This window comes from Crassostrea angulata, chromosome 1 (genome assembly GCF_025612915.1).
Source record: "Crassostrea angulata isolate pt1a10 chromosome 1, ASM2561291v2, whole genome shotgun sequence".
Taxonomy (NCBI): domain Eukaryota; kingdom Metazoa; phylum Mollusca; class Bivalvia; order Ostreida; family Ostreidae; genus Magallana; species Magallana angulata.
Genome location: NC_069111.1, coordinates 18,396,137 through 18,423,655, shown reverse-complemented (window position 1 = coordinate 18,423,655; position 27,519 = coordinate 18,396,137). Strand labels below are relative to the sequence as shown.

Genomic DNA, 27,519 nt, shown 5'->3' with positions numbered 1-27,519 from the left:
TATATTTAGTATGAAGGAAAACGGGAGAACTACTGGTACCGTTATAAAATTTCTTCCTTAGTCCTTACAAAAAGGTTCGCAATTTGATATATCCTCAGGTACTTTGGTTTAAGGTTTTCCGACCATCAGCTGAAAGGTATCGCGATCTATTAGCTATTGATATCTTATAGGTATTACTTTGTTTTCTGTTTCTTCGGTATCTAAGTTATACCATGTTTGTCCTGCAGAAGAATATAAAGTGAAAAGTGTAAATTCGAAGGTAGATCCTTTTCTTTTACACATCATACGTTGTTTTTCTGATACCACTGAACCAAAGCACTGATGTTGAATAGTGTGTAATGAAAAGATTATAAGACTTATGCAAATTTTCCAACATTAAATCCAAAGCTATAAATTAATACGAAAAAAAATTCTCGGACACTTCAAAGTTATCGTACAGTTTGAGATTCGGTCGTTCTTGGTTCCCATAGTGTAAGGTGAGTACCAATAGAATAGCAATGTCTCTTCTTCTGAAAGTTGGAACACTCCAAGGTCTATTAAGCGCTTTCTGCCACTGCCTACAAATGTATAGTTGGAATTCTTTACAACAACGGCAGCATTGCCAGGTTTGGTACTTGTACGATATCATAGTGTTTAGTCACAGCGCTGGAACCGTGATATTTTTCTTTTCATAATCAAAAATATATACCTACATTTTTTTTATTGTCAAAAAAATATAATTTATAACGTAGGTATAATAGCTTAGGGGTATATATTTTTGATAATGAGAGAAATATATAACGTCAGGTGTCTATTTGTTCAGTAGTTTTGTTTCTGATACAAAAAGGTTATCAATTGTATATTCTGAAAATGAACTTAACAAGAAAGGATCAGCTGTTATGCACAGAAATATACACAGTGGTTAATGTGACTAATTTTGTAATTGCTAAGCACATGACAACATGAAGGCGACAGGAAACCAAGTACTTCCAACGAAAAGTTTTATATCATGTGTTTTTCACCTTGACCAAAGTTTTAATAGGTTGTACTCATGTAATGCCTGTCATTTGTAATTGAGTAATGATATTGTCTACGTGTGTGCACTGTAATGTTACAGTATTTTCTCTATATGCGATTTTATTTTTGGTGACCGTGGCTTTATGAGATGGTTGAAACTTGTTACATAACAGCATTATCTTTGGCCAACTAAATCATATCAAATGCTAAATGTACGCTTGGTTGATGTACTTGAAAGTGCGTTGTGACAAATTCCCGCCAAGAATTATGATGTGCAAAACTTACGTAATTCTCTATTGCAGTAATAGTTTGAATGTGTGTTGTTTTTATACATTTACATTGTATATATATATATATATATATATATATATTTCTTTTATGTTCATCAAGTATACTCAAGACATGTTTGATCTGATGATAATAGCAAACCTCTAATCCATGTTTACCTTTCAGGATTCTGTACGATTTAGGGAGTATTTATATGTATATCGAATAATGATCGATCCACTATGATGATAATGTTTTACTATCGACTACCCGTCAATTTCCAACTTGATAGATTTTAACAGTTATTCTACATTATTAAGTTGATTTTCTAGTTTATGCTCTGTGGTTACACCAAATCTTCTGAGTTCACAAAGCATTTGATTGCGTGTAACACCACAGACTGTCATGATTGAATATTGATATCGATATTTAGAGATGACCAATCTTTAACTTTTCCTTTTAGTTTTAAAGTCAGTCCCCTTAACTCTGACACATATATCATGACATATGTGGTGATATCGAACAGTGTTCAAAATCAAAAGTCCAAGGGAAAATACAAAATAGAGGTAGAGCAAGGGTCAGGTGCCATGGAGGAGTGAGCATCCTCTGCTGACTGGTCACACCCGTTGTGTGCTCTTTGTCGTTATCGGAAAAATTAATAATCCTTTCTTAGCTTAAATGCATTCCTTTAAATTGTTCATGTGATATTCTTTATCCTAAAGGTTGGAAAGGTTTTATCAAAGCGAGTTGATGAGTGCATAAGTTTTAAGGATTCTAGGAAGAAGCATTGTTCCTTTTTTGATGTAATATAACAGAGAGAGAGAGAGAGAGAGAGAGAGAGAGAGATGGATTCTTTTAGTAAACGTTTTAGGTGGTAATGCGGTATAGTTCTTGCTTTTAGTGAGGCTAAAGTTGACTAAAGTAAGGATACTTGCGAAGACTGATTAATTTGTTAAAGGGTTACAGCGGAATAAGCATTTGTTGAATTAATTGTTACCTTGCTCAATTGTGGATGAAGTTGAAGGTTAATTATGCTCCAACTGCAAGATATTGCTGTTATTGAATATCTTTTGGAATCAGGTGTTTGTATATACGTATATCATACTCATTGTTATCTGATGAAGTCCATTCTCTGGTGTGTCTGCAAAAAACATCCCGTAAACAGTGGTGCTTTTGTCGTCCACGGCTATTATAGCTGTTGTATTTCAAGTTTGTTATTTCGACGGTGTCTAGAATGCATTCCTGTCAGTTCTTTGCATTATTAAGCATTTAATACCCCCATTTTAACGGTGCTTGAATGTTATTTGTGTTGAGGGCTATTTAGAAGATGTAGCTAATGTTTGTCCAGGAGTCCGAATTTGTATCTTGGAAGACGAGTTATCCTCATTTGTTTTACATGATATTAATGTTGTATTTATTTCCAGATACATCGATGGAAAAACGACGTCCATTTTATTGTGCCAAAAACTTTTATGTGTTGATTTATCTTATTTAATTGCAATAATGTATTGTTGATGATGAAAACAAAACTTGTTACACGTTGTTGGATATAAGAAATGACGAAAAATAAATTATTGAAATCTCATTTACATGTGTGTTGTGTTATTTGTAAATGTATAATGAGCTTGTAAGAAGATGCAACAAACTGAAGGTTGCCTTGTACATTAAAAATTGGTATTATTACCCATCTTATGACGGAACTTGAACTCTATTGAATCGAAGCTGTTTCAGTAATTAGTGATGAAGGCGGATTGACTGGCCTTGAACCTTTCCCGCTGAATATGAGTAAGGATATTGCACGCGGGGATCACGGAACCATTGTAGAGAATTTCAATGATGGAGCAGACAAGGTAAATCCATTACAGAATTATGCAGGCCTAGAGACATTTATTGTTCGATTTTTTTCCTAACACGGTATTGTGGTATTTGATGGTTATTATAAATCGAATCTGATGTCCGTTCCTTCTGCAGTTTTTGAGTGGGAAAAAACGATGGGAAAGAGGTAAGAGTTATTGCGCATCACCTGTATATGATACCGTTTCATATGGAATATACATATGTAGTAGACGAAGCAATAAATAGGCCTAATGACAAATCGGCCAAACAGTTTTGTTTTACAGCAGGGTCGACAACTACGGAATGCTTGTTCATTTTTATTTGGAACGGGTCTCTAAGTAGTATGGGTTAAGAATGTAATGTTGAAATGCTATAAAATTGTCAGTGTGAATGTTAGGATTTTTTTAACATATCCTAAATTGATAACATTTAATTAATTAATCTAAGAATTAGAATTATTATAGCAGAATATTGAAACGGACAATATATATATCCGGCCCTATGATTGGTTTAAAGTTGACCTAATTTTATCATGTTTACAAAGTTCTCTGTCCACGTGAAAAGGGGATGTTTTCATGCGTTCATATATAAACAAACGGCCTTCAAAGTTCATTTATTGTCTGAAGCTCTTCGAGTCAGTACCGTGTTCTTTATCAAAGAAAGGAAATTAAATTCAAAAGGTAAGAATATTGAGAATTCGCACATTAAAGCAGTTATTAATGTCTTGAATACATTATAATTACTATAAACAAAGTATTTATAAATGATAGGGGACTTCGAAGAAATTTACAAATATGTTAACAAATTTTTTGTAATTTCGCAGTAGAAAATAAGTGTACTTTTAAGTAAGTAGCAGTCAAATGTTTGAAATAATTTCTCTTTTTAATGTATGTTGAAGCAAGGTTATAATATATAATGTGTATTGCCGCGATGTGTATTGCATGCTTTGACCGCGTGTTGTTATTGACCCAATATCAGTTATCAGCTGTTATCTCTCATAGAGGTCTCAAAGAAATTTTGTGCTATGTATATAGAAAATAAACGTTTATATTATAATATTCTGTCTGTAGTCGAAATATATTGCGTAGATTATTTCAAAACTCACTTAGCTGATCAACAACAAAAAATTACCATAAATATGTATTTATCCCAGTGCACGCATGCGCATATTGCATAATGGTAACTGCATGATCAAAACATGATCTCGAATGCGGTCAACAGTTAAAAGCAGTCGGGGGAGTGATAGCTTGACTTTACTGTCTACGCACTAGAGGAATACGGACCTTATTCTCTTAGTGGGAAATAGCAGTTATTGTTAACACAAAGTTTAGGACTGACAGTTGTGATATTGTTTGTTTATTGTTGACAGACATCATGTTGGACAACGAGATGTTAGTAGATAGATACCCAGACCAGCCCCAGTGTAGCCCGTTTGAGGCTTCATCGTCTCTGGCCATGCCCAGCATACCCAAGGGCGGCGTTCTAGTCAGGGTAAGCAATCTATTGTTTAATAGGAAAATCTTTCAGATTGTTAAATTCAAAAGTTTCTTATTGTAATCTTTTAAAAGTGTTTGACATAGACAAACAAGTTTTCTAAAGATTGGTTGTCTTCGAACAGGTCCAGTGTATTGGAGCTTGCTCACCAGAAGGTCCAATGAAGAGAAAGGATCTACACCCGATTTTACCAGGAATGGAAATAGCAGGTGAGGTGCAAGACGTGTGTCCCTCCCTGCCCAATAGAAATTTCAATACAGGCGACAAGGTCATCCTGTTTCTGGATGACGACTTTGCTGAGAGTGGATACCAGGAATACATAGCTGTTGACGATACCGACAAATGCCTACAGATTCCAGGGTCCATTCCACTGGAGGTAGCAGCCATGTTGCCAGGAAGTGCCCTCTCCGCCTACAGTGCAGTGATGAAAGCCATACCTCATATTGAAAAATTACAAGAAGTCAAATGTAAGCATACGAAGCCAGATTTAATGAAAGTTTTAAAAGTCTGTCTGTTTCATTAAAGTGAAGTATTTCTCATGTAGTAAAGCTTCAATGTTAAAATGCCAACTTTCTTGAGTGTTTACATTGGCTTTGAGTATCATTATTTAATGGTGTCGTCTCTATCTTTTGGCAGCTGGAATCAATGTCCTGATCGTTGGAGCCGGTGGAATGGGCCTGTGGGCTGTAAGGCTAGCCAACTACATGTTGTCCCAGTTCAGCCAGACCAACATCAAACTGTTTGTGTCAGACAACAGCATTGACAAACTCCTGACTGCCCTGGACCACAATTGCTATGACGTCATCCATTGGAATGAGGAGGACCATGAGCAATACATCATAGAGAGGACGTTGGAATCCTGCAAGGGAGGGGTAGATGTTGTCATTGACTTTGTCAGCTCACCCAGAACTGTTCATCGCACACTCAAAATCCTCAATAGGGTGAGTAAAACAACAGTCTCTGATTCTTTGATAAATTTAGATGAATAATTCAAAAGGGTGTTTGGGTGGGTTATTGCATTTAGAACTTTTTATTGTAAAGTTATGGAATAAATTGTGTTTGATAGAGCTTTTTGTTTATGTTATACATTGTTTTGCAGGAGGGTTTGATTTTGGTTGGAGGCAACACAATGTCTGAAGTCAGCATCAATTTGAATGTCCTGGCAGCCAAACAACAAAGCATTGTAGGAATTCCAAAAGGAACATTGAAGCAGTTAATGGAATTGGTTGATTTGGTGGCTGAGGAAAAGGTGAGCATATATATATATATATATATATATATATATATATATATATATATATATATATATATATATATAGAAAAGACATTTTTCATGTTAAATGTATAGCATTGGGTTTTCTTTACTATTTAAAGACTGACAATTAAACTAAAAGAAAATTAATGAGTTTGATTTTTTTTTTATATTTTAAAGGTTAAGCCTCCAGCATATTCAATCCACAACATAGAGGAAGCTAATCAAGTATTTGAAGACCTTTATCAGAGTAGGATAACCGGTCGCGCCATCTTAAAATTGAACCACTCCCACACAACTGACAACTGAACTGTCACATATTGTCAGTGTGCCAAGACGGATAGCAATGCCATGTGTTATGATGTAATCATCATCATCTGAACAAAGGCATTGCTAACTTGCAACACAAGACTGTGTGTCCCTGAATTTCTGAACTCACCAAGAGTTTGGGAGAACTTGAATTCAGGCAGCCATCCCTTCATCCAATCCATGATCTGCAAAGTAATATGGTGCTCTGATAAACACTCAAAGTGGTCAAAAAGATCACGTTATTAGTTTACGACGACATGTTTTGAAAGTGGACTAGACTATATATGAAGGTGTTTTAAAAGGGGAGGAGACTTAATGATGCAATGTTGTACCACTGGTGTTCAAGTTATATCCTGTCAGAGATTTTGCAAACTGGGCTGGATAGTATAGAATTATTGAAAAAAATCTCTGCTTAGAGTGCTCCTACGCCATTGATGGTCCATTTAAAAAATATGGTGAACATGGTCTCAGGTGACTTAAAGACCTGCTATAAATTGTTTTAAATTATAATTTACTTGTTTGAAGCGGCATTCTTTGGTAGCATTAAATGTGATATTGTGTGAGATTTTTTTTTTCGTAAGGAGGGTGAATCTATGGAATATATGCCGTTGGAGTATAAGTGATATGATGCCAGTAAATTGTGTGCATGTGTTATGTTTTTGTTATGGCCAATTTGTCGTGTACATATATATGACTTTTTATACTTATTAAAAATTCATGAAACTTGATTTAAGACTGCCTTGTTTTTCCTGGTCTGCAAGATAATAGATGTGCTACTTTTGCCCCAAGACCACAACAAGAAGACTAATTCATGCTGATATATGCGCAGTATGATTTTAAAGTCTCGAAATTAAACGGCGTAGATATTTTAAACAACCAAGTAGCAGGGGTCAAGGGTATTTATTTTACCATTTGGCGAAAACAACCAAAACTTGGGCTGCAGATTGATTTGTTGTCGTCTGCTGCACGGTTTCTGAACTGACAGCTGCTACTGGTTCGCGGACTTCTTATAGTAGGCTTCCCTTCCTGTCCAAACGGATATCTGGGCAAACTTTTAAGGTGATATGAAACACCTCCATATTGTGATATAGTTCCTATCGAAATGGACATGTAATAATAATATTGGTATTCATGTAATTTTACAAATGTATTCTTTCCCAAGACTATTACCTATAACAGCGAAACGCAATCATGGATAAGAACAAAGGTATTGTAAACGTGGCATATTGTTTACACATAATAACAAACCAGTGTATGTTATGTTGTAAATGGATTTGATAAGCTCCATGGAAATCTTATTCAATATATTTACTCAATATAGTATATTAGTAATGAACGGGTGTTTTGATCAAAACACTGGAAGGAAATTTAACACCCGCCTACACTCCCTTTTCTCATATCATTTTCAAAACATCGCAGCCCCTTTCATTATAAAGGCATGTTGTGTTTTTTTTTTCAACAAAAACACGAACTCTTCCTGACCTGAATTCTGTGAACAAACAGTCTGTCAATGCCCAGACCACATGCTACCGTCGAGTTCTCGGAACATCGTTCGGTCATGTTTGTTTGTCCACATAGTGTGAATGGACAGCTGACCTCGGACATACGGTTGTATTTATCAGAGCGGAACGGCGAAAACAAACTTGGGAGGAATCCTCTAGAACCTCAAAACCTACACGACGTGACTCAAGGCATAAAAAAGTCGGTCTTGTTTATACGGAAAAAGTGGTCATGAATCGCTCGTTGACCTATTTTCAGAGACAAACAGCGAATTTTAAAAATACGTTATGCGAATAAACCGTTAACATATTTACGCCAAAGTTTAATAAAAGTACGTTTCATTTAATTTCAAAATAAATAAATTCTGTAAGAAGTATCTACTATACTTTCTAGTACGAATATTGTCTTTAACTAATCGGTGTTACTTTGTAATATATGCTGAAACATCTTAACCATATATATCAGTACAATGTTGTTCTTTGTTAGTGTAATGTGTATGATATGCTCATCGATCGTTGGGTTCAATGACGGCATTTGCCCAATTTTTCCGTGGAAAGGACAAGTGCACATTTCTGTAGCTGATAACTCGTACAAATAGATTTTGTATGGAAATGTGTACCCAAACATTGCCGTTGATTTTTAAAAGCAGAGCTGCAAACTGTGAAACTGGTCGTTCATACTATTAACATGATGAAGTTAACGCATCACAAAAGAAGTCTCAATTTTAAGATTATCAGATGTTTTAAACCCAATAGATACATGTATTGTAGTTACTGGTGTAACGAAGTTACTGGTGTTCTGTTACTCATTCAATCCAATGTACCGACGCCATTTCATACAAATGCAATGACAATGAAGGTGAAAAGAAACCTGTTCGCCAATGGTTATATGCAAAGCAGCGTTTATTTGTTAACTACTTGTAAAGCGCAACATATAGATAAATGTTGCATAATTTGAACACAAGATTCTTATGTTACAGCTGTATAACACTGATAACAAGTTCTATCTTCTTTTTATATAGAACCATTTTAACAAGGCCTTGGACTTTCCATGGGACGTAGCTATCATTTCTTGCGTCAAAACATGCTAAAAATTACGCTGGATTCAAGTGAAATATGCACCGATTTCGTAGTCTTAGCTCAAAAGCCAGACAAATCGTGTTGATTTCAATGAGCTTTCACTGAGTGGGCAGCAATGAAATAGACAGGCATACGTCACATTGCTGTTTGACACAACTACCCAAAGTCCAAGCTCCTGTTAAAATGGTTCTAATTGTAAAAATAATGAAACATAGCGCTAACCAAGTTACGTTTATATTTCATGTTTGGTATACGTGGATATAGCAACCGTTGGCTAGCTTTGTAGAAGATAAATCTAACTTAGAACCATTTAAATATGGCCTTGGACTTTCAGTAGGATGTAACCATCCATTTCTTGCGTCACAACAAGTTAAAATGACGCTGGTTTCAAGCGAAATACACACCGATTGTGTAGTCTTAGCTCAAAGGCTAGACAAATCTTGTTTAATTTCAAAAGGCCGTAGCTGTAGTGCCAGCAATGAAATAGACAGGCTTACGCCACAATGCAGTTTGACACAACTACCCAAAGTCCAAGCTCTTGTTAAAATGGTTCTAACCTTATATTATGTATCTTCGTTCATCAAGAATTCAATTTACATATTAGATTATGTAAATTTTAATATCATCCGAAGTGTAAACTGGTTTTGGGTAAACAATTTAAGTCTGTTTGTTTAAATAAACCATGAAACGATTTAAAAGCTTGAAATATCCCCCATCTTGTTTACACTCCAATAAACTGGGCAATAGATTAATCACTTTACGGTGTTATTAAGCGCCTATAAGGTCAACAAACACGACCTTGACCTGGTTATGTATTTGTGGTCAGCTTAGTTTTCGAGTAATTAAACTCGCCCATGCAATTTGACGTTGAAATGTGATATCCAAATGGTGATTTATCAAGATGTTTGATTTGTCGATTTCTGAACAACAAAGACAGTTTGACAAAATATTTCTCTCCAATTTTTGAATTTCTCTTTACCATTAAGTAGGGGAAGTTTCCATTTTACTAGTAAGCTTTAACATCACTACAGTCTCTGTGGTCATCCTTTTATCTTCAACTTTTTGCCAAAAATTAACAATTTTCATGAACAGATAATCCATAAAAGTCTTATTAAAATAAGGGAAATCCATAATATGTAGATGTACATTGTACATGTGTACTACAGGTATATGTTCATGTAGTACAAGTACTTAAAGTGTGTACATGTATTTTGAAAAAAAAGTCAACAGGTTTTTAACTTAAAGCTGGAAGGAGGAAACGTCGCCCACGGTATGAATGTTGACCCTTTGACCCCGACTTTACCCGTCTCGGGATCAAACAAATTGTCATGTGATAAAAAGAAACATGACATACAGTTATCTTGACACAGAATAGACTGTGTCCAGACACTTCAATTCTGCACGTGTCCTGTATAACGTGTGTTTATTTTTTCACTCTATGAAATAATTACAGATATTGTAGAGTTGAGAATTAAATTTACAGTTTTGTGGCACAGTAGAACATTGAACGATATACACGTAGACTATTGTACAATTTTTTGTTACATTTCTATGGAAAAATTTGTATACATTGCACATAGGTAATTTCTTACCCTTGCTATAAAAGGAATAAATTTTATTCCAGTTATTGGTCTCACTGAAGAAATACAAAATGTGTATCTTGTACACGTTCAACAGTAAAACAAACTAGACGATAAAAAAGATAAGATATAATTACATGTATGTCATTCGGTCACTGTCACAAGCAGGTGTCTGATATTGTATCAATATAGCATAGGTGGAGATAAATGGCCGGTGTAGGTGGTGAAATCTAGATCATCCATATACAATGATGATTTCATGAGTAGGGATTTTTATTTTTGTGAACCTTGATTACAACACACTGTAAAAATGATGTATAGATTTAGAACACATTATATACATGTTTAGGTTTAACATGTTCAAGAAAACGTTTACATGCTGAACGCTAAGGAAACAAACGCGTCTTAACGTTATATGTTTAAGATGTAAACATGTTGAGATGGGTAAGTATGGAGGTAACAAAGAAACTTAAGTTTCTGTGCTAAACATGTTTAATATGTAAACGCATTCACTCAGTTATCAATTGCAGATTTACGTACGTACATGTATATCGGTACTTTAATTTCCCCTACTTGTTATTGATGAATTGATGGAAAAGCCAATTAACAACGGAAAAAAGATAATATTTTATTGATTTTTATATTTTTTACGCCTAAAAGTAAGTCTCTTTGTCTATATCTGTAGGAATCATAGTGTCTTGTTGAATCATTTTATTAATTAATTAATTAATATCCATGCAGTTTGGTTCTCCGAGTACAAAATACATGACCTGTCAGAACCCCTAGCTTATAATGATGTAACAAAGGAGATAAGTTTTGATTGGCAGTCATTGAAAATGAAATATTTAACAGTACACAGCATAGCGTGGCTGGCACGTGTAAAGGGAGGAATCTAAATGACGAAACAACATGATCCACCTTCATGAAAATTGTTTACGCATAGCGGAAGTGTTCACGATATTTTAGCATGATCGTCAAACGAAAACGAATGTGGATTGGAATTCTGAAATGGACTATATCATGAATGCCCATTCATTAATTATGGGAAATAATTTAATCTGATTATATTCATTTTAAAGGCGGTAGAGATTATTAGGAAAAGAAATGAAATAACTCATGTTCAAAAATATCCATTTACAATACACAAGCGGAGTGAGAGAGAGAGAGAGAGAGAGAGAGAGAGAGAGAGAAAGGGGGGGGGCAAGTTTTCAAAATTTAAAAAGAACGGAAATCGTCTGAATTTAGACCTTTAATAATTTGTTTACTAGAGTTCGTTACTAATATTAATAAAGTTCGTTACTATTTGAGGAATCATTATCCTTTAGACCTTTAAACAATCCGTGCCTGCAGATTAAAACAATGAACGCCTTTAAAATAGTCATCGTCTTATTCACAGACATGGTACCATTCTGTAGATTCTGGCGTGAGCAACAGAGGTCACACTAGATTGTAGGTACAGTTTCCGTGGCTAAACTCTTAGTGCATGGAATCAGGATGATGCACAAGTCGTGCTCTCCGAGTGATTTCTATACAGAGCTTCAGGCTACCGACCTTTTAAGCTATGCCGATGTTCCAGGAGCCATCGATCTGCATCGCACTTATCGAGGAGTATTTCAGAGTGACATATATTTTCACTTTGAAGTAAAAAAAAAAATTCAGATTTGTAAATACGTTCATTTCTTCAATACACAAAACCATGAAACTTCTATTGTAATATTGTGAATTTTTTTTTAAAAAACTGTAAATATATATAACCGCAAATGAGATTCACAATTTCAAAACTCAATGGATTTACATGTACAATTTTACCTACAGTACTTTCAAGCAGGTATGAGTAGATATATATTTCGTCGTGACCCTGACTAGTGCGAATTATATTCCGGATCAGCAGATTCCGTTGTGCTTTATCATTGTATCCGTGAAAAGTGCATCATGCAAATCTATGTCATTTAAACCATTTCACCTAAAAGTGTTCTGAATACATTATAAAATCCTAGATGAATACAGATAATAAAAATCACACTATTCATTTCACATAAAACGTGTACATTTAAAATGATTCGTTTACAATGCATTCATGCATAGAGCAAGATTTTACAACATTGAAATATCACTGCCTTTATATTTTCTTTAGTTTGAAACGAGCATAAAAATATTCACAAACTTTTTAAACATGACATTTCTAAATATGGGATAAATGTGATTTTCAGCACTCAGCAACACATTAATTTCATTTTCGATATTTATGCACGGATGCCTGCAGTCGATTCATCAAAAATGAACATAATGCATCTTTAACCTATTTGAAAATTCCGCTATATGTTAAGTCAGCAAGCAATTTACATCACATGCCGCTAATTCGTCCCTAAAAACGGATGCTGACGCAGATCTCGGTACATAAATATCATTTAAGGTTATTTTTACATGTAAGTCATATATGTACCAGCTGACGGTTACATCCGTGCGATCATTCATGCATGTTACACGCGCTGATCATGTACAGACTAAGAGAAATACATTCTCTACGTATATATATATATATGTATATATGTCTGAACAATCAATAACAGGAAAGATGGCAACAATACAGTCAGGAATTATACACTTGTCGGCCAATCAGATGCTTTCGGAGATCCCCGGACTTCCTCGACCCCAGACATACATGTACAAAAAAGTCATGTGTTAAGTGGATGTTTACATTTTGTTTGGACAGAACCTTGTTGAAAACAATATATTTTGGAATACGAAGAGAAGAGAAAAAACCAACAGACCCAAAGCATACATCCTATATTATATATATATATATATATTTCTCTTGTAAATACAATTTTGTGTTGAAACTCGTAGATTAATTAGTGGGTTTTTTTCTAGTTCAAACAAATAAAATGGATTATGATTGAGTAAAGTACTCAGTCTATTAATGGAAACATGTGTAACAAAAAGGTTTAAGTATTGATGTACAATTTCATTATATATACGTATTCTCCTTCAAATTGATTCAATTATTTTATAAAAAGTTAACGGTACAAGAATTGAAATGGGGACTGTCAAATTAAAATCAAAACGAAAAAGAATTTCTCAAGCAAAAAAAAAAAAACCCACCAAACAACAAATATATAGGCAGAGCTCTACCATAGGAAAAAGCGTAAATGAAAAAAACAACAAATAAACAAGGACAACAAGCAAGACTCCACAACAAAACTGACAAATGTCGAAATATATTGGTGTAATGGCACATATCTTTCTGTCACATTGTTGTGTCCCTTGCTCATAGCCCAATGAATCACCAGCCCCGGGGTGTGCCGAGTGCAGTGTCCTTCACATTAGTGTAAGCAATGACCTTGACCTTTGGAAGATGGCGTTGCTAAATTATAAAGATAAAATTACTTAATGTTGATAGATTCATAAATTGAAACATCATAAAAAGTTGTATAGATACATATATTTGTACATGTGCATGCATATGAGCTGGCCTTTGTTCGAATCGAAGATGAACTAATTTTCATAAGTACACGTACTTATGTTAATAAATCATTTACATATTGGACTGGCTCTGAAAAAAAAAACAACAACACATTTTCAACATGTACAAAAGCACAACACAAAGAAAAACAACAAATCACATAAAATCCTAACTTCCTCGGGATATTGACCTTATAATAATTGCCATCTCAATGACCTTATTGACACAAAATTCCCACCCGGTTTTTTTTGTCTGGTTTTTTTTTTACTTTTATTTATGACTTGTTTATAACTAATCATTGATAAAAGTCGATATTGTTATTTCCTTTATCAGCCTGTTATCATGTAAACAGTCGAAACTCTGCAGAGTACGTTTGGCGAACACGATATTCGTCCACTAAATAAAAAAAAAACAATGGCAGCTGTCGACCAACTGCAATATTTATGAATTAAAACATGCATGCATGTCAACCAATTCCACCAAGTCACCACAAGATTTACACCCACTTTTTAGACAAGGCTACTCGAGAGAATTGCGTAATTTGCATTCAAATGTGATATCATAAATGCTGATTACCGAATTCCATATCATGTTGTTTGTGCGTAATATATAAAAGACAGACTCCAAGAATAGAAATAAAAAAAATATACCGCAGTCAGGCTATCCATACAAAACACACAAAGGGCCATGGTTGATAACTGACCTTGTGTGGTTACTCTGAGACAATTTAATGTTGTTAAACTTCCAAAGTAAACTACGCAACATTAAAATGAAGTTGGGATTTATCCCCTTCTCTCTGTCAAATTATATAATTATCGATTAACGAATCTAATCAATTACAAAGTAGTCCACATTAAGTAATTCATTCAATAACATGAAGTATTCGGGGGAAAAGTCACTTACGGATCCTCGAACCCCGTGACTTCTACTTTTTATGACAGAATGGACTTGTATGCAGAACTTTTTCCAGGTGTGTGGAGGACACATATAATTAGATGTTTCTTTATGAAAATACTACATAAGATATATCCTAATGTATATAATAAAATTTTCTTCATTCTCTTTTAAAAAAAAAAAAACCCTGATATAATCAAACAATCTACTGCAAAAACCCATTCCAAAGCATTTAAGAGACAGTACAGCTGAAAAACGTGTGTTTTACTTCAGATTTACCCATTGTATCGATAGGAAATAAGAAATAACGTTGATTGTGACAGTTGAAGTACATAAAAATCCCTTTCACATACCTAATTCATGTAATTATAATTATTGTTTAGAATATACCGAACTCCTAACAACTATTTCTACCACGATATACTGTTTGTACTTGATTTTTATTCGGTGTAAAATGACCCTTTATATTCATAGTGTGGTTGATGACCTAGATTTTAAAACTCGAACACAAAGTCAAGATCCTAGTTAACATAACTGTGGTAACATGAATTAAGACATTTTTGAAAACAATCATTAATAATCTTAATGGTATAATATCGGAGTATTACACGAAGTAGATATACGTAAGCTTAACAAAATGTATATATAGAGTACTTGTAGTTCAACTCGCATGTTCTCGAACTCAAACTCTCAAATAATAGATAATAAGTTTTAATTTGAGGTACATACATCAATTTAATTCTAATTAGATTACACAAACACACACAGGTCTCGAGTCCTTCGATCACCAGTAGAAACGTAGATTGTAATGTACGTGTATAATCTGTCATATTCAATAAACAAACTGTATATAAGCTTGGTACGTATAACAATGTGGTAGAAATTCTGGCTACATGACCCAGATCTCTATATCCAGTACCATATTTTGCCTTTCTCAAAATTATCATTTCTTATCTAATTCAGCTTTATGAAAGAACAAAAAAACCCACCAATTTGATCCTTATCCCATACGACGACAAATATTTTAAGAATATAAAACGATGGTTTTAACGCCTATAGCCACGGGACTGTCCCGTCTTGTGAAATCATTAATATAACAAATGATTAAAATGTACAATTTTTGCGACGGGCTAAAACTGGTTGTCAGCAGAAAGCACATGAACTATATATTAATTGTGATAAACGGGGGTTTCTGGTCTCTCACGTTCCCCTCCTCGTGAGGCCTTGTGTCCAATTCCTGCTGTTGACCTAATTGTACGAACAAGGGGGTATCTTCGCTTGTATATGTATACGTGCTGTATGAATCTTAGCTTTAAAAATAATTTCATGTAATAGATAGATGCATCAAGACCTTTTTATGCACATACTTTTTATTATTTCTAGAAAAGTATCTTTGCATTTTTATCATGTCTGCATGCAGGGATCACAGAGTAGAGCATCTAGCTATTCTCAGCACACATTATTATCTCTCGCGATGACCCAAATTTTAGGGTACATATACCAAAATCGTAGACATGCAAATGTAAACAAAAGTGTTTATCTATAGTGTATTTCATCATTTGAACACGGAGATTCCTATAATTTTGAGTTTGTAATATTAAAAAAAACCTTCAGAAGCATAAAAAGATAAACTTTGATGGTTGAGGTGTACATTTATGCAGTTTAAAAAAAAATACTGTTTATACATGCATGTAATATATAACTTCTTTGAAATATGTTTCTGGCTTCATCTAAGCTACGGTACATGGATTGTAGACACACACATTATGTAATAGCAGCAAGAACATTTGATTCCATTTATTATTGCATAATTCGATCTACACCAGAGGAAAATTGTGATATTGAACAAAATCATACATGTATCATAAGACGTTCTCTGAAATTTAATGGAGCGAATACACTACATGTAAAAAAAACCTTAAGCTACACTACTGTGATCAATTATCTATATAGTTGAACAGTTTATCTGACTTAAAATTTTAAATATATAAAATAAACACATTATAGAGAAATGTAATTTGAATAATATTGTTGAGTCTAGTTCTATACATCGAAATATGGAATCGTACATCTACAAAACAAAACAAAACAACATGCAACAGCAAAAAAGATAAAAGAAGAAAGAAAAATACCAAAAAATAAGAAAGGTACATTTTTATTCCGTAAGGCGATTAACTGCTAAATTAAAAATACTAAAATTGTCTGTTAAATTTTTTATGACATTTACTCTAAATGTGTATATATATACTTTAATATCTTGTGCATATATTATGCAAATATTTTGAACTTACATAACCTATACAGATACATAAATGTACATAGGTACAATTGATATATATTCTTTTCCTTTCATAAAATGTAACTTGATTGTAAGCCCACAAGTATATATAGTGTTACTGACGATCATATGGAATGCTGGGGGGGGGGGGGTAAATCCAATCTAGTTTGCGGAAAAAAAAATTCACAATATGGAAGTTTAAATATATGTGTTTGTATGCTTTTCCCTATTTATGCAGATATTTTTCATGCTAACGATAAATTAAATTAACTCACAAACTGGCGAAATTGATTTAGACAGCATGTAAGTCTGCCTGCCCTAATTAGGTATCGTATGAAATGAGTCTTTTGAATTAAGTATACAATATAAAAACATTTTCTGCTGAGCAAGAGTCCAAAGGTAACTGGTTCGATCTTTGATAACATTTTGTGCATTAGGTCAGTTTCACCTTATTGATAAAGCAAAGGTCATTGATTTATGAATACAACGGCAGACAAGGAGAAAGAACGATAACTCTTACAGAATTAAAGTTGGTTAAAATACTTCAAAGTGAGTCAATATTCTTAATCAAATATTAATGGAGTGTACTAACATTGAGCCAAAATATAGATACGTGTATATAAAACTAAATTAATAATAACACTACACAAAAAATGGGGGGGGGGGAATCTAGTAACATGGTATCCAGGTACATGTATGTACATAAGGTAACACGGACACAAATTACATTTATTAAAAATGTTCTGGAATCGTCTATTTTATGGCTGGATAAAAGACTTAAAATGAGAAAAACACCATTTAGAAATTCTTATTATCTCCAGTCTATAGTTTTGGACTTTTGTGCGCTTTACCCGCGTTGCGTTTTTTTTATTTTCATTTTTATTTTCGAGTGTGTAATTTTTGAGGGTTTTTTTGTTTTTGGTAAACAAAAAATAGAAAACGCAATTAAATTTCGTTTGTTTTGTTCGGTTATTGCGTCGTTGTTGTGTGACGTTGCCCCGCTGTTGTAATATAAATTTACATGTAACTGTAAAAATACATTGACCTTGGATTTATTTAATGTTATTTACACAGGGAGTATTGGCGAGATGGAGTGGGGGGGGGGGGTATTTGCACAACAGAGAGAAATAAACACCATATGTCAGTGCATTCAATGTACTTTATGCAAAATTACGTATTGAATGTATATAATATTCTCAAGGTAATCTGACCGAAGTCTTCACGATGATCCCTTTACTGAGAAGACTTTTCGTTTTTAAAGAAAAGATTACAATATTTATGAAAGTATCTACTTTCTTTGAACCAAACTCTTTCCCCTGGCGCCACGGTTTCCTATATACAGACGTCGAGATTATTCTGACCATAACAAGTCATAGGTTTTGCCTTAATTCCACTTCCATTTGCAGAACTCATTCCGACGTAAGATGAACTTTTTTGTTGTTGTGATTATATGAAGATAATTAGCATAACATTTAGAGTTTCCTCTTGATGGAGGAAGATTTAATGAATCACTCTCATGACATTAATTTGTCATAACAAAGAAACCCAATTTTTGTTACAGTATTAAAATCATAATTTTGTTTTTACCCTTGAGATCTTTTACTACGTGTAGTTTTGCATCAAGTACTAATTATACTTCATAACCGTATGCCACACAAACCTCGTTATTTTTAACTGTGCAGTATTAGAATTCACTACAGATTTTATTTAGATGTATGTCGATCCAGCCTCAAGAATCCCATATGCCCTGACCAAACAGATGTAGTTTCTATCAGAACGCAGGTCAATGTTCAGTGGTTGACTCTCGCAAATTGACATGTAGACTTATGACACTTTGTCACCTTAGTGGGTTTAATTAAGGCCTTAGGACCATGAGTCATATTAATTAGGTCTTGAATGTTGTACAAAATAACATAGATTTTGAAGTGTTACTATTTAAACCTAATATGTCTCCCCATCACATTGCTGTATGTAGGCCCTGTCATACTAGGGCGGTTTAGGCATAAATAAATGATAATTCTATAAATAAAGAATCGAAAGACGCTTTGAAAAAAAGGTATAGATAGCGTAATAACGTACAAGTAAACAAAACATGTGGGGTTTGGGGGGGGGGGGGGGGAGTCGATGGTCCCCCGGAAAAAAACCATTTTGATTGAAATTTACGTACCAAAATTACCGAAAAATATGCCTCAACCCCCCCCCCCCCCCCCCCCGTCCTCCCTTGGACAAACTAAATATCCCTCGGACACCCCATAAACAGTGGCGTCAGCAGCGAATTAAAAAGTTGGGGGCGGGGGGGGGGGGGGGGCTAGACGCAAGCAAAAAAAAGGGGTGCGAGGGATATTATGTTTGACATGAATTTTATTTACAATGTGAAATTTGATTTTTTTTCAGGGCCAAAAAAGGGGGTGGGGTCTGAACACACATAGGGCGATCGATCGTAATTTCACAACAGTGTGCTATACTAGTACATACAGTAAGTAATGTAGTACACATGTACATGTACATTGCAGTTTGATTTAATATGGATTGTCTTTCTTGACATTGCTTGCTTTTGACGATCAAAGAAGTGGAACTTTGTGTGACCGCTATATTCCAGAATTACCGTCCATTATCAGCCTCTGTGTAGGAGAGGAACTTGTAAGTTGTAAGAACTTGTTTCCGATCCTTTTGTGTTACTTACACAATAAAATATGTTCAAATCAAATCTGCTCTTTCATATATTTTGTAAAACAAAATTGGGCTTTTAGCAAAACAGAAGAAATTCGGATTAAATTTTTCATATTTTTTTTTCATTTAAATACTTCTGAAAGTACAAAAATATAAAAAATAAAGATTTTATTTGTAATTCAACATAATTTCGCATATTTTCTGTTGGTTTTATCTAACATATGGCATACTCTACAAAAATGACAATTGATGATTTTTTTATTATCACTGGAATTTTTTTCCATTATGAGTGAACGTAATCCTTAAAAGACACGAATAACGTAAGCCATGACGTCAGCAGCCGGTTGCGTCAAATGTCTGGAAGACAGTCAGTTGTTAAGGAAATAGATATTAAATTGTGAATAATCATTTCAAAAAATAAAGACTCTAGCCAATGTTCCCAGATCTTTCTAACTGCAATTAAATATTAAATTTTAATCATAAAATGATGTAATCTTTCATGGAATCCATTTTTTTATTCGATCCCAAAAGTGATCATGAGGTTTTCATTCCTTTTATATTGATAACCACAGCATTGAGACAATCAATTGTTGTTAAAATATTAATAGTAATCAAACACAGGTGTGCAGGCTGATCACTCATATAATTTCATATCGCTTAGAGAACCTGTCTTTTCAGAACACGCAAAGAAATTTCCGAAAAAGGTGAGCTTTACTTTTAACATTTTAAGACGCATGCAGTTGTATTGAAGAATCTAACTGCTTTCTTCGTGGATCATACGCGTAAAGGTGGTGGAGAAATAACTTCCCGCGCTAGCGATATTTATTTTCAATGTTAAATATCCATTTGAAGCTAGTTAATGTATGTACATCATCATTTTTGACGATCAATTAGAACCACTGTCCAAAGAAAGAGCCACTTTCAAATCTGCAATATATAGGTCAAATAAAACGTCTTTGGGAATACGTAATTTGAAAACAAATAATTGAAGTTTGTTATATTCGGGACTATCTAAACGCGCAAATTTTTTTTTTCAAAGTGCGTTATAAATGTAATGTACTTCAACATTCAAGTTTTAATTAATTATGAAATAATCTACGTATTTTTTACCTCAAAAGTATGAAAATTAGACACCGTTAGACATTCCTAGATAAGTGTAAAGAGTCTGAAGACAGATTTAAAAAGTTTGATTTAGACTATTACGATACGATTCGATTAAAAACACTATCAGATTTCTTCAGAAAAAATAGAAAAAATGGAAGATAGGTCCCGTCTGACCTTAACACCTTTATATTCAAACCTGTCAAACAAAGATACTTAGCGTATTTTAACACTGGTATTTCACTATTCATTGGGCATTTTCTTTAAACTTTATATGGAACTAGCACGCAAAATTCTTGTAGTTAATGCATTTCAATTGTACAACTATCAAAGCTTACCTCACATAAAACTTATCCAACATAAAAAGTTTTATTTTTTCTACAACAACTCAGCAGATGATTGTCTTTTGCTTTGATACCTGTATAGCAATATGATTAGGTCATGAATCTATGACGAATAATTCTCATTTATTATCAGACATGATGCATGTTAAAAGATAATTTTGGGATATTTCATGACTGTGCCCTCGAAATTTATATTTTTTTTTTTCATTTATTAAGTCAACGCGTCAAAATTGCACCCGTGCATGCAGTTGTTTTCTTGCGATTTGTCGATGTACTTAATCATAAGAAGCGACCTTTCAATTACAGAGCAAACAGTAGACAAATCAAGATGAACATGAGTACTGGTGTATTTTGTTCATGAATAATTACGATATAGTTTTAGACTTTTTCATTTTGTTCTGGTGACAAGTACTGATATTTTTTTTACCCAACATAATACATTATTTCTAGTTCTCGTATCCTCTACTATCAATAATTGATGTGACAACCTATCAATTTTATTTTCAATGATATGAACAGTTGTGCATTGATATCATTTTCGTCCTGGTTGCCAACAAATGGCTTACTGAACCAGATATTAGACATATCCGGAGCAAATCATGTCTTTCTATTAAAAACTTTTGTAGACGACCTGAAATTCTGTTGCCCTTTGAAGTGTTAAACTTTCGCTTCTATTAAACAGGTGATTTCTGAAATATTAAAGTACGCAGTGTTGGCCTCAATTTATGTTTACAATGTCTGACACCTTCGATTTGTAGACGACCAAAGCTGTGTCAGGAGATGATATGTTACGACACACCCACTATCTTAACTCATACTCTCAAGATACCAATAAGACTTTCGACTATAGAACGAATCACACACACACACAGACACACACACATACACATACACACACACACAGATTTAGCGACAAACCCTCTTTCTTGCTTTATCTGTATTTTGCGTAAATTAATCGCATTTCTACAGATCTTGCATTTTTTTCGTTTGACTTCTCTGTCGATTATAAATCGTAACTACTAATATCTAACGAATATACAAAGCTACGGCATTCAAACTGTAACACAGACGAGAAGGTTAAAGAATACGTTATTTATAATAGGTGTAATGTGTGAGCCCACACGGTTGCAGTTATGGGAATTTATATATTTGAAAAAAATAATATCTGATTTAATACCTGAATGAATACAGTTGTATGAAAAAGAATCAATTGTTTTCCATTCAAATAATTTCCTTGATATCTATTTCCAATGCACTCCCTTATGTTGCAGGATTTCTGTTTGAATGCATTTTTGAAATTTTCACTTCTATGACACCTCTAGAACTAAAGTTTATAATGTTAAACTTGACCGGCTTATGATGACATCGTATTATAGGACTCTATATATTTTAAGAATTATTTTGGCCTCATAAAGTAATACATTTTTAAAAGTTTTTAAAGAAGGTTTAATTATTTTATTGACGTGTTGAAAAATAATGTTATATGTCAACACGTCTACAAAATAATTTAACATTCTTCAAAAAACTTTATTTTATTTTTGCTTTAGATACTGTATATGGCGTCAACAATGGCAATATTTCTGTTTTCTTATCAAAATGAGTAAAAATAGTATTTTTCATTATTTTTTTCCCGATGGAAATCAAAGAGTCCAACTTAGAAACATATAGCAAATATTTTCTATTTAAAGTTAGTCTTTGGTTAGATACATTTTTAACGGATTTTGTTGAAATTGCGTTTCAATGACGTACATGTCTGTGGATAAATACTTCCCAGATGCGTTTCTCTGAAATATGGCTTTATATATGTTTGTATACATCATTAGACACCGAATAATGTAAGCAGAATTCAGAATACAATTCGACCTTTTCTTGGAAAATATCTGTGCCATTGCATAAATTGTTCGATGAAAAAGGATAAATATATTTTTCAGAGAATGCTGTGTATTGATAACCACTTTGATTTTTAGATACTTTGCAACGACACTCCAATTTCAAACTTATCTTTAATTAAAATACTTTGCAATGACATTCTAATTTCAAACTTATTTGACACTCATTTTGAAAATCTTTCAAACGGTTCTGGGAATCAAACGATTCTTTCGTTTAATTGAATTTATGTGCCGTTGTAAACTGACTAGCGGTGGTTAGAATGCAAATCTGGTCAATGTGTTTTATTTATAGTATATTGTGCAGTATAAGGGGACAGAAAAATAAAAGCAGAAATTATGTTGCACATTAACTGTACAACATTATTATATATAAAAATATTTATAAAAACATATACATGTTTGTAAAGTATGTACAAAACTAGGGCATTTAAAATTTAACACAGAAGGTTACAGAACATGTTATGAGTTTTTTAGCATTCTTGACGCGCGTTACTCAATTTGTATTCGCACTTCGTTGCAGTTATATTTCTTTACATCTTTCAACAGAAATAATACCCGATTCAACGCTTAAATGAATACAGTTGCATGAATAAGTAATCATCACGCAAAATAAATCATTAATTATTTTCCATATCAATAATTTCTTCAATATCTATTTTAAATGAACTCTTTTATGTTGCAGGATTTCCGTTCAAATGCACTTTTGAATTTTTCAATTCTTTGACACCTATAGAATTAAAGTTTATCATGTTTGCCAGGTTTATGACGTTATCGTATTTTTCCCCTTAAAGAAGGGACTTTATATATTTTTTTAAAGAATTATTTTGGCCCCATTAATTTTAACACATTTTAAAAAGTGTTTCTAGTAGGTTAAATTAATTTTTATTATGCAGACATATTGACATATGACAATGCTTTTAATCCATTTGTCATATTTTTGCATATATATGCAGTATATGACATCAGAAATGACGACATTCCTGTAATACAAATAAAATGAGTCAAAATGGTAATTTTCATTAGAGATTTGTCTATGGGGATAATAAAATCCAAATTTTAAGTATATATCAAATAGTTACCATTTCGTCTTACAAATGACGTCTTTGAATTGATACAGTTTTGATGTTTTTAATGTTGCTTTGCGGTTCCGTGACATTAACTAGTTGTATTGGTCTGAAATATGTCTGTACATGATATATGTTCGTATACATACATGTAGTTGGACACCGAATAATGGAAACAGAATTCAGAATACAATTCGACCCTTTTCTATGAAACGTCTGTGTATTAATTATTATAGCCATTGCATAATTTGTTCGATGAAAAAAAGATTAATCTACTTTTCGTGGAAGGTTGTGTGCTGAGAACCATTTTGTTTTTAAATACTTTGCTATAAAACTCCAATTACAAACTTTTTATGAAGTTACTGTGATAACAGTCCAATTTCACACTTATTGACACTTATATTGCAATTTCACCACGATTCTGGGAATTAACCCGATTTTTTCGTATTATCGAATTTATATGCATTTGTAAACTGACTTGTGGTCTCCATTATGCAAATCTTATTGATTTGCTTTGTTTTTAGTGATTTGTGCAGTATAAGGGGAAATAAAGACAAAAGCAGAATAGTCGAAATTATATTGCATATATACCTATATATAATTATAATAAACAAGAGGCCCATGGGGCCACATCGCTCACCTGAGCAACAATTGGCGTTCAAAAGATATTGTGCCATATGGTCCCTCGGTAGAATAACAAAAAATAAATATTGTCAAGTATTCGAATTTTACAATTATTTTTGCATACACGTAATCTTTGACATTGTACCTTCATGAAATACTATTTTTTACCAGAATAAGAAAATCCTACGCAAGATATAAAACTAAACATTTGGTAGGGGTACACTGTTAAGTTGTTAACTTCCAATTCCCTATATTTTCGTTCTGCCCCCCCCCCCCACACACACACTTTGTAAAGCGATCAAAATATATGAGAGCATATAGGTACATTTGTTTCATCAACTACTTACTTGTTATTGTATTTAAAAAAAATATATAATAGTTATTGTATTTTATTTAAAAAATCCTTCATGTATAGATGTGAAGAAGAAAATTGTACCTCAATGTGCTCAATTCCTCAAATTAAAACATTCAAAAATTTAATTTGTTTTCCATTATAATTAAATGACTGTTATTTACCTCGCGTACAAACCAGGATAATTTTCCGCTGTGATATTTTCTTAGGAATAGCGATAATTATTTTATCCCCATAACAGAAATGTGTCAAAACTATGGAAACTGTTTTAAAGATGTCGTTTTTATTTACTCGTGTCTGAAAAACTATCAAAATTGATGTAGATTTCACATTATTTATTGTATAATGAGGGGACCCCAGAGAGTAGGTATATACAGAATATCATTCTTTTATTTTTTTTGTACAAGTATTTAACATACTCTAATTCATATAGAATTTCTAATGTTCAACCAAAATTTCAGCGTCAATCGTAGAATTATAAGCAAGATACAGAGCTCACAGTTTCCCTAGGTTTGAGTCATATTTTGTTGACATGACTTTATTACATTCAGCTTAAGATTTTTAACTTGGTATTTCCTATTCAGTATTTAAAATGGAAAAAAAGAATGGCCTAAGATTTTCAATTCTTTTATTCACTCAAGACCAGTTCATTGGTATTTAAGGTTCAAAATCAGTTTATACAAATGTACACAAACACAGTCAAGGATCACATGTACAGTAGGAGTAATAATGACGAAAAAAGGTAAAGTTTACAATACAATAAGTTGTTAAAATTGGTTTCTGGAAGAACAGACTTTGAAAATTTTTCTTAATAAATATTGACAAATTTTTTACTTTTTTAATCTTTAGTTTTTAAGATCTGTGTACAAACATAGAATTGTGAGCAAATCTCTGTATCTTAATTGCTTATAATTCGAAGCTTAACACTCAAATATGGTTAGTAAATAGAAATTGTAAACAATTAAACACAAGAAACATGCATGCACTATAACAAATAAAGAACACAATTTATTTTTTCGAAATGAATCATATATACATGTATATATACCTACATATTTCCTTCAGCGATATCAAACTCTATTTAAACTGAATAAACTCGAGAAAATGCCGAGCATCGATCTCAACAAAACCTATTGCATTAATCTACCATTACGAAAAAGATAATGCCGAATTACCGATAGAATGAATTGTATTTCAGTACTTTTTTGATACATCAGATTTTGCTTAATTTGCGCAGGTAAAGAGTTAACTGTTTGATCTACCGAAGTCTCTGTTTGAATTGATACGTAAAAATCACGAAATACGAGAGTTCCCAGGTTAAATTACAAAGCATAAATAATGAATACGAAACGAAAATCAGTACAAGCTAACACCAACGTCATGTGTGAAATCTGTCAACGCATTGAAATATTTAGCCTCAATTTACTTCACAAAATCGGCACCAATATATTTTGCATGTTTCAAAAATTTCCCTTCATACACGAACTGTTGCATAAACAAGCAAATTCATCATAATCAGATCGACCCTTTTTCGTATAATGGCATGGCTGCTTTAAACAAAGAACCTCGTTTTAGAAGTATGGAATACGAGTCTTGGTAAAATGGGTATGCAAACCCGGGCCGTGGCAAAATAAAAGCCGGGGTAGATCGGCAATCGTCAATTCCAAATACGCATTATTTTGCGGCAATATTTACAGCGAATACAAATATAACTGGTCCATCAAATATCCTGAAATTTTAATGAGATTGGCAGATTAATAACTGCCAATCTTTTGTTTTGACCAGGCCAAGTCTTGCTTACCCATTTTACCGGATGCCGAACCGAACCGAAGCTGAAACACGCCTTTCCTTTATCATTATTATCGTAATAACTCAGATTTGAAACTGAATTAGACCTTAATTTTTGCAATTTATATTTTCCTTCCCATAAGGATAATTTATGGTAAACTACGTTGAATTTGCCTCGGTAGTTCTTGAGAAGAAGATTTTTAAAAATGCACCCCCCTTTTTCTACAGTTTCAAGGTTTTCTCCGCTTTGAATACAGATCGTACTTTTATTTCTGCAATTTATATTCGCCATCCCATAAGGATGCTTTGTGCCAAATTTGGTTGAAATTGGATAAGCGGTTTTAGAGAAGAAGTTCAAAATGTAAAAAGTTTACAGACGGACGGACGGACGGACGGACGGACGGACGGACGGACAGACAGACGGACAGACGGACGACGGACAAAATGTGATCAGAATAGCTCACTTGAGCTTTCAGCTCAGGTGAGCTAAAAAGTATATCCTTGAAATACTTACACTACTCATTTACATGTTTGTAAAGAATGTACAAAGCTACGGCATTCAAAATTTAAGACAGGGGAGTAGGTTAAAGGACAAGTTATAATAGTGGCAACGTACGCTACTCAATTTGTATGCGTGCGCCGTTGCAGTTATGAGAGTACACAACTTTTAAAAAACAATAATTAATTCTTAAATAAATACAGTTGTAGTCATGACACAAAATAAATTATTCATAATTTT

At 33.3% G+C, this 27,519-nt stretch overlaps 1 protein-coding gene across 1 annotated transcript; it reads left to right on the top strand.

The window, feature by feature from the left end:
• The first annotated feature begins 3,616 nt into the window (after positions 1 to 3,616).
• On the top strand, positions 3,617 to 6,882 carry LOC128175453 (alcohol dehydrogenase-like). The gene is made up of 6 exons (XM_052841085.1): positions 3,617 to 3,779; positions 4,469 to 4,590; positions 4,718 to 5,060; positions 5,230 to 5,534; positions 5,693 to 5,842; positions 6,026 to 6,882. The coding sequence occupies exons 1-6, from the start codon at positions 3,632 to 3,634 to the stop codon at positions 6,152 to 6,154; spliced, it is 1,197 nt and encodes a 398-aa protein (XP_052697045.1). The 5' UTR covers positions 3,617 to 3,631; the 3' UTR covers positions 6,155 to 6,882.
• Positions 6,883 to 27,519: the final 20,637 nt, after the last annotated feature.

What these genes read in the sequence shown, in the direction of transcription:
- LOC128175453 (XM_052841085.1), top strand. Translation starts at nt 3,632, where the DNA reads ATGTTTACAAAGTTCTCTGTCCACGTGAAAAGGGGATGTTTTCATGCG. An exon ending in AAGGAAATTAAATTCAAAAG is followed by an intron (nt 3,780 to 4,468) that starts GTAAGAATATTG and finishes TATTGTTGACAG; the next exon opens with ACATCATGTTGGACAACGAG. An exon ending in CACTCAAAATCCTCAATAGG is followed by an intron (nt 5,535 to 5,692) that starts GTGAGTAAAACA and finishes ATTGTTTTGCAG; the next exon opens with GAGGGTTTGATTTTGGTTGG.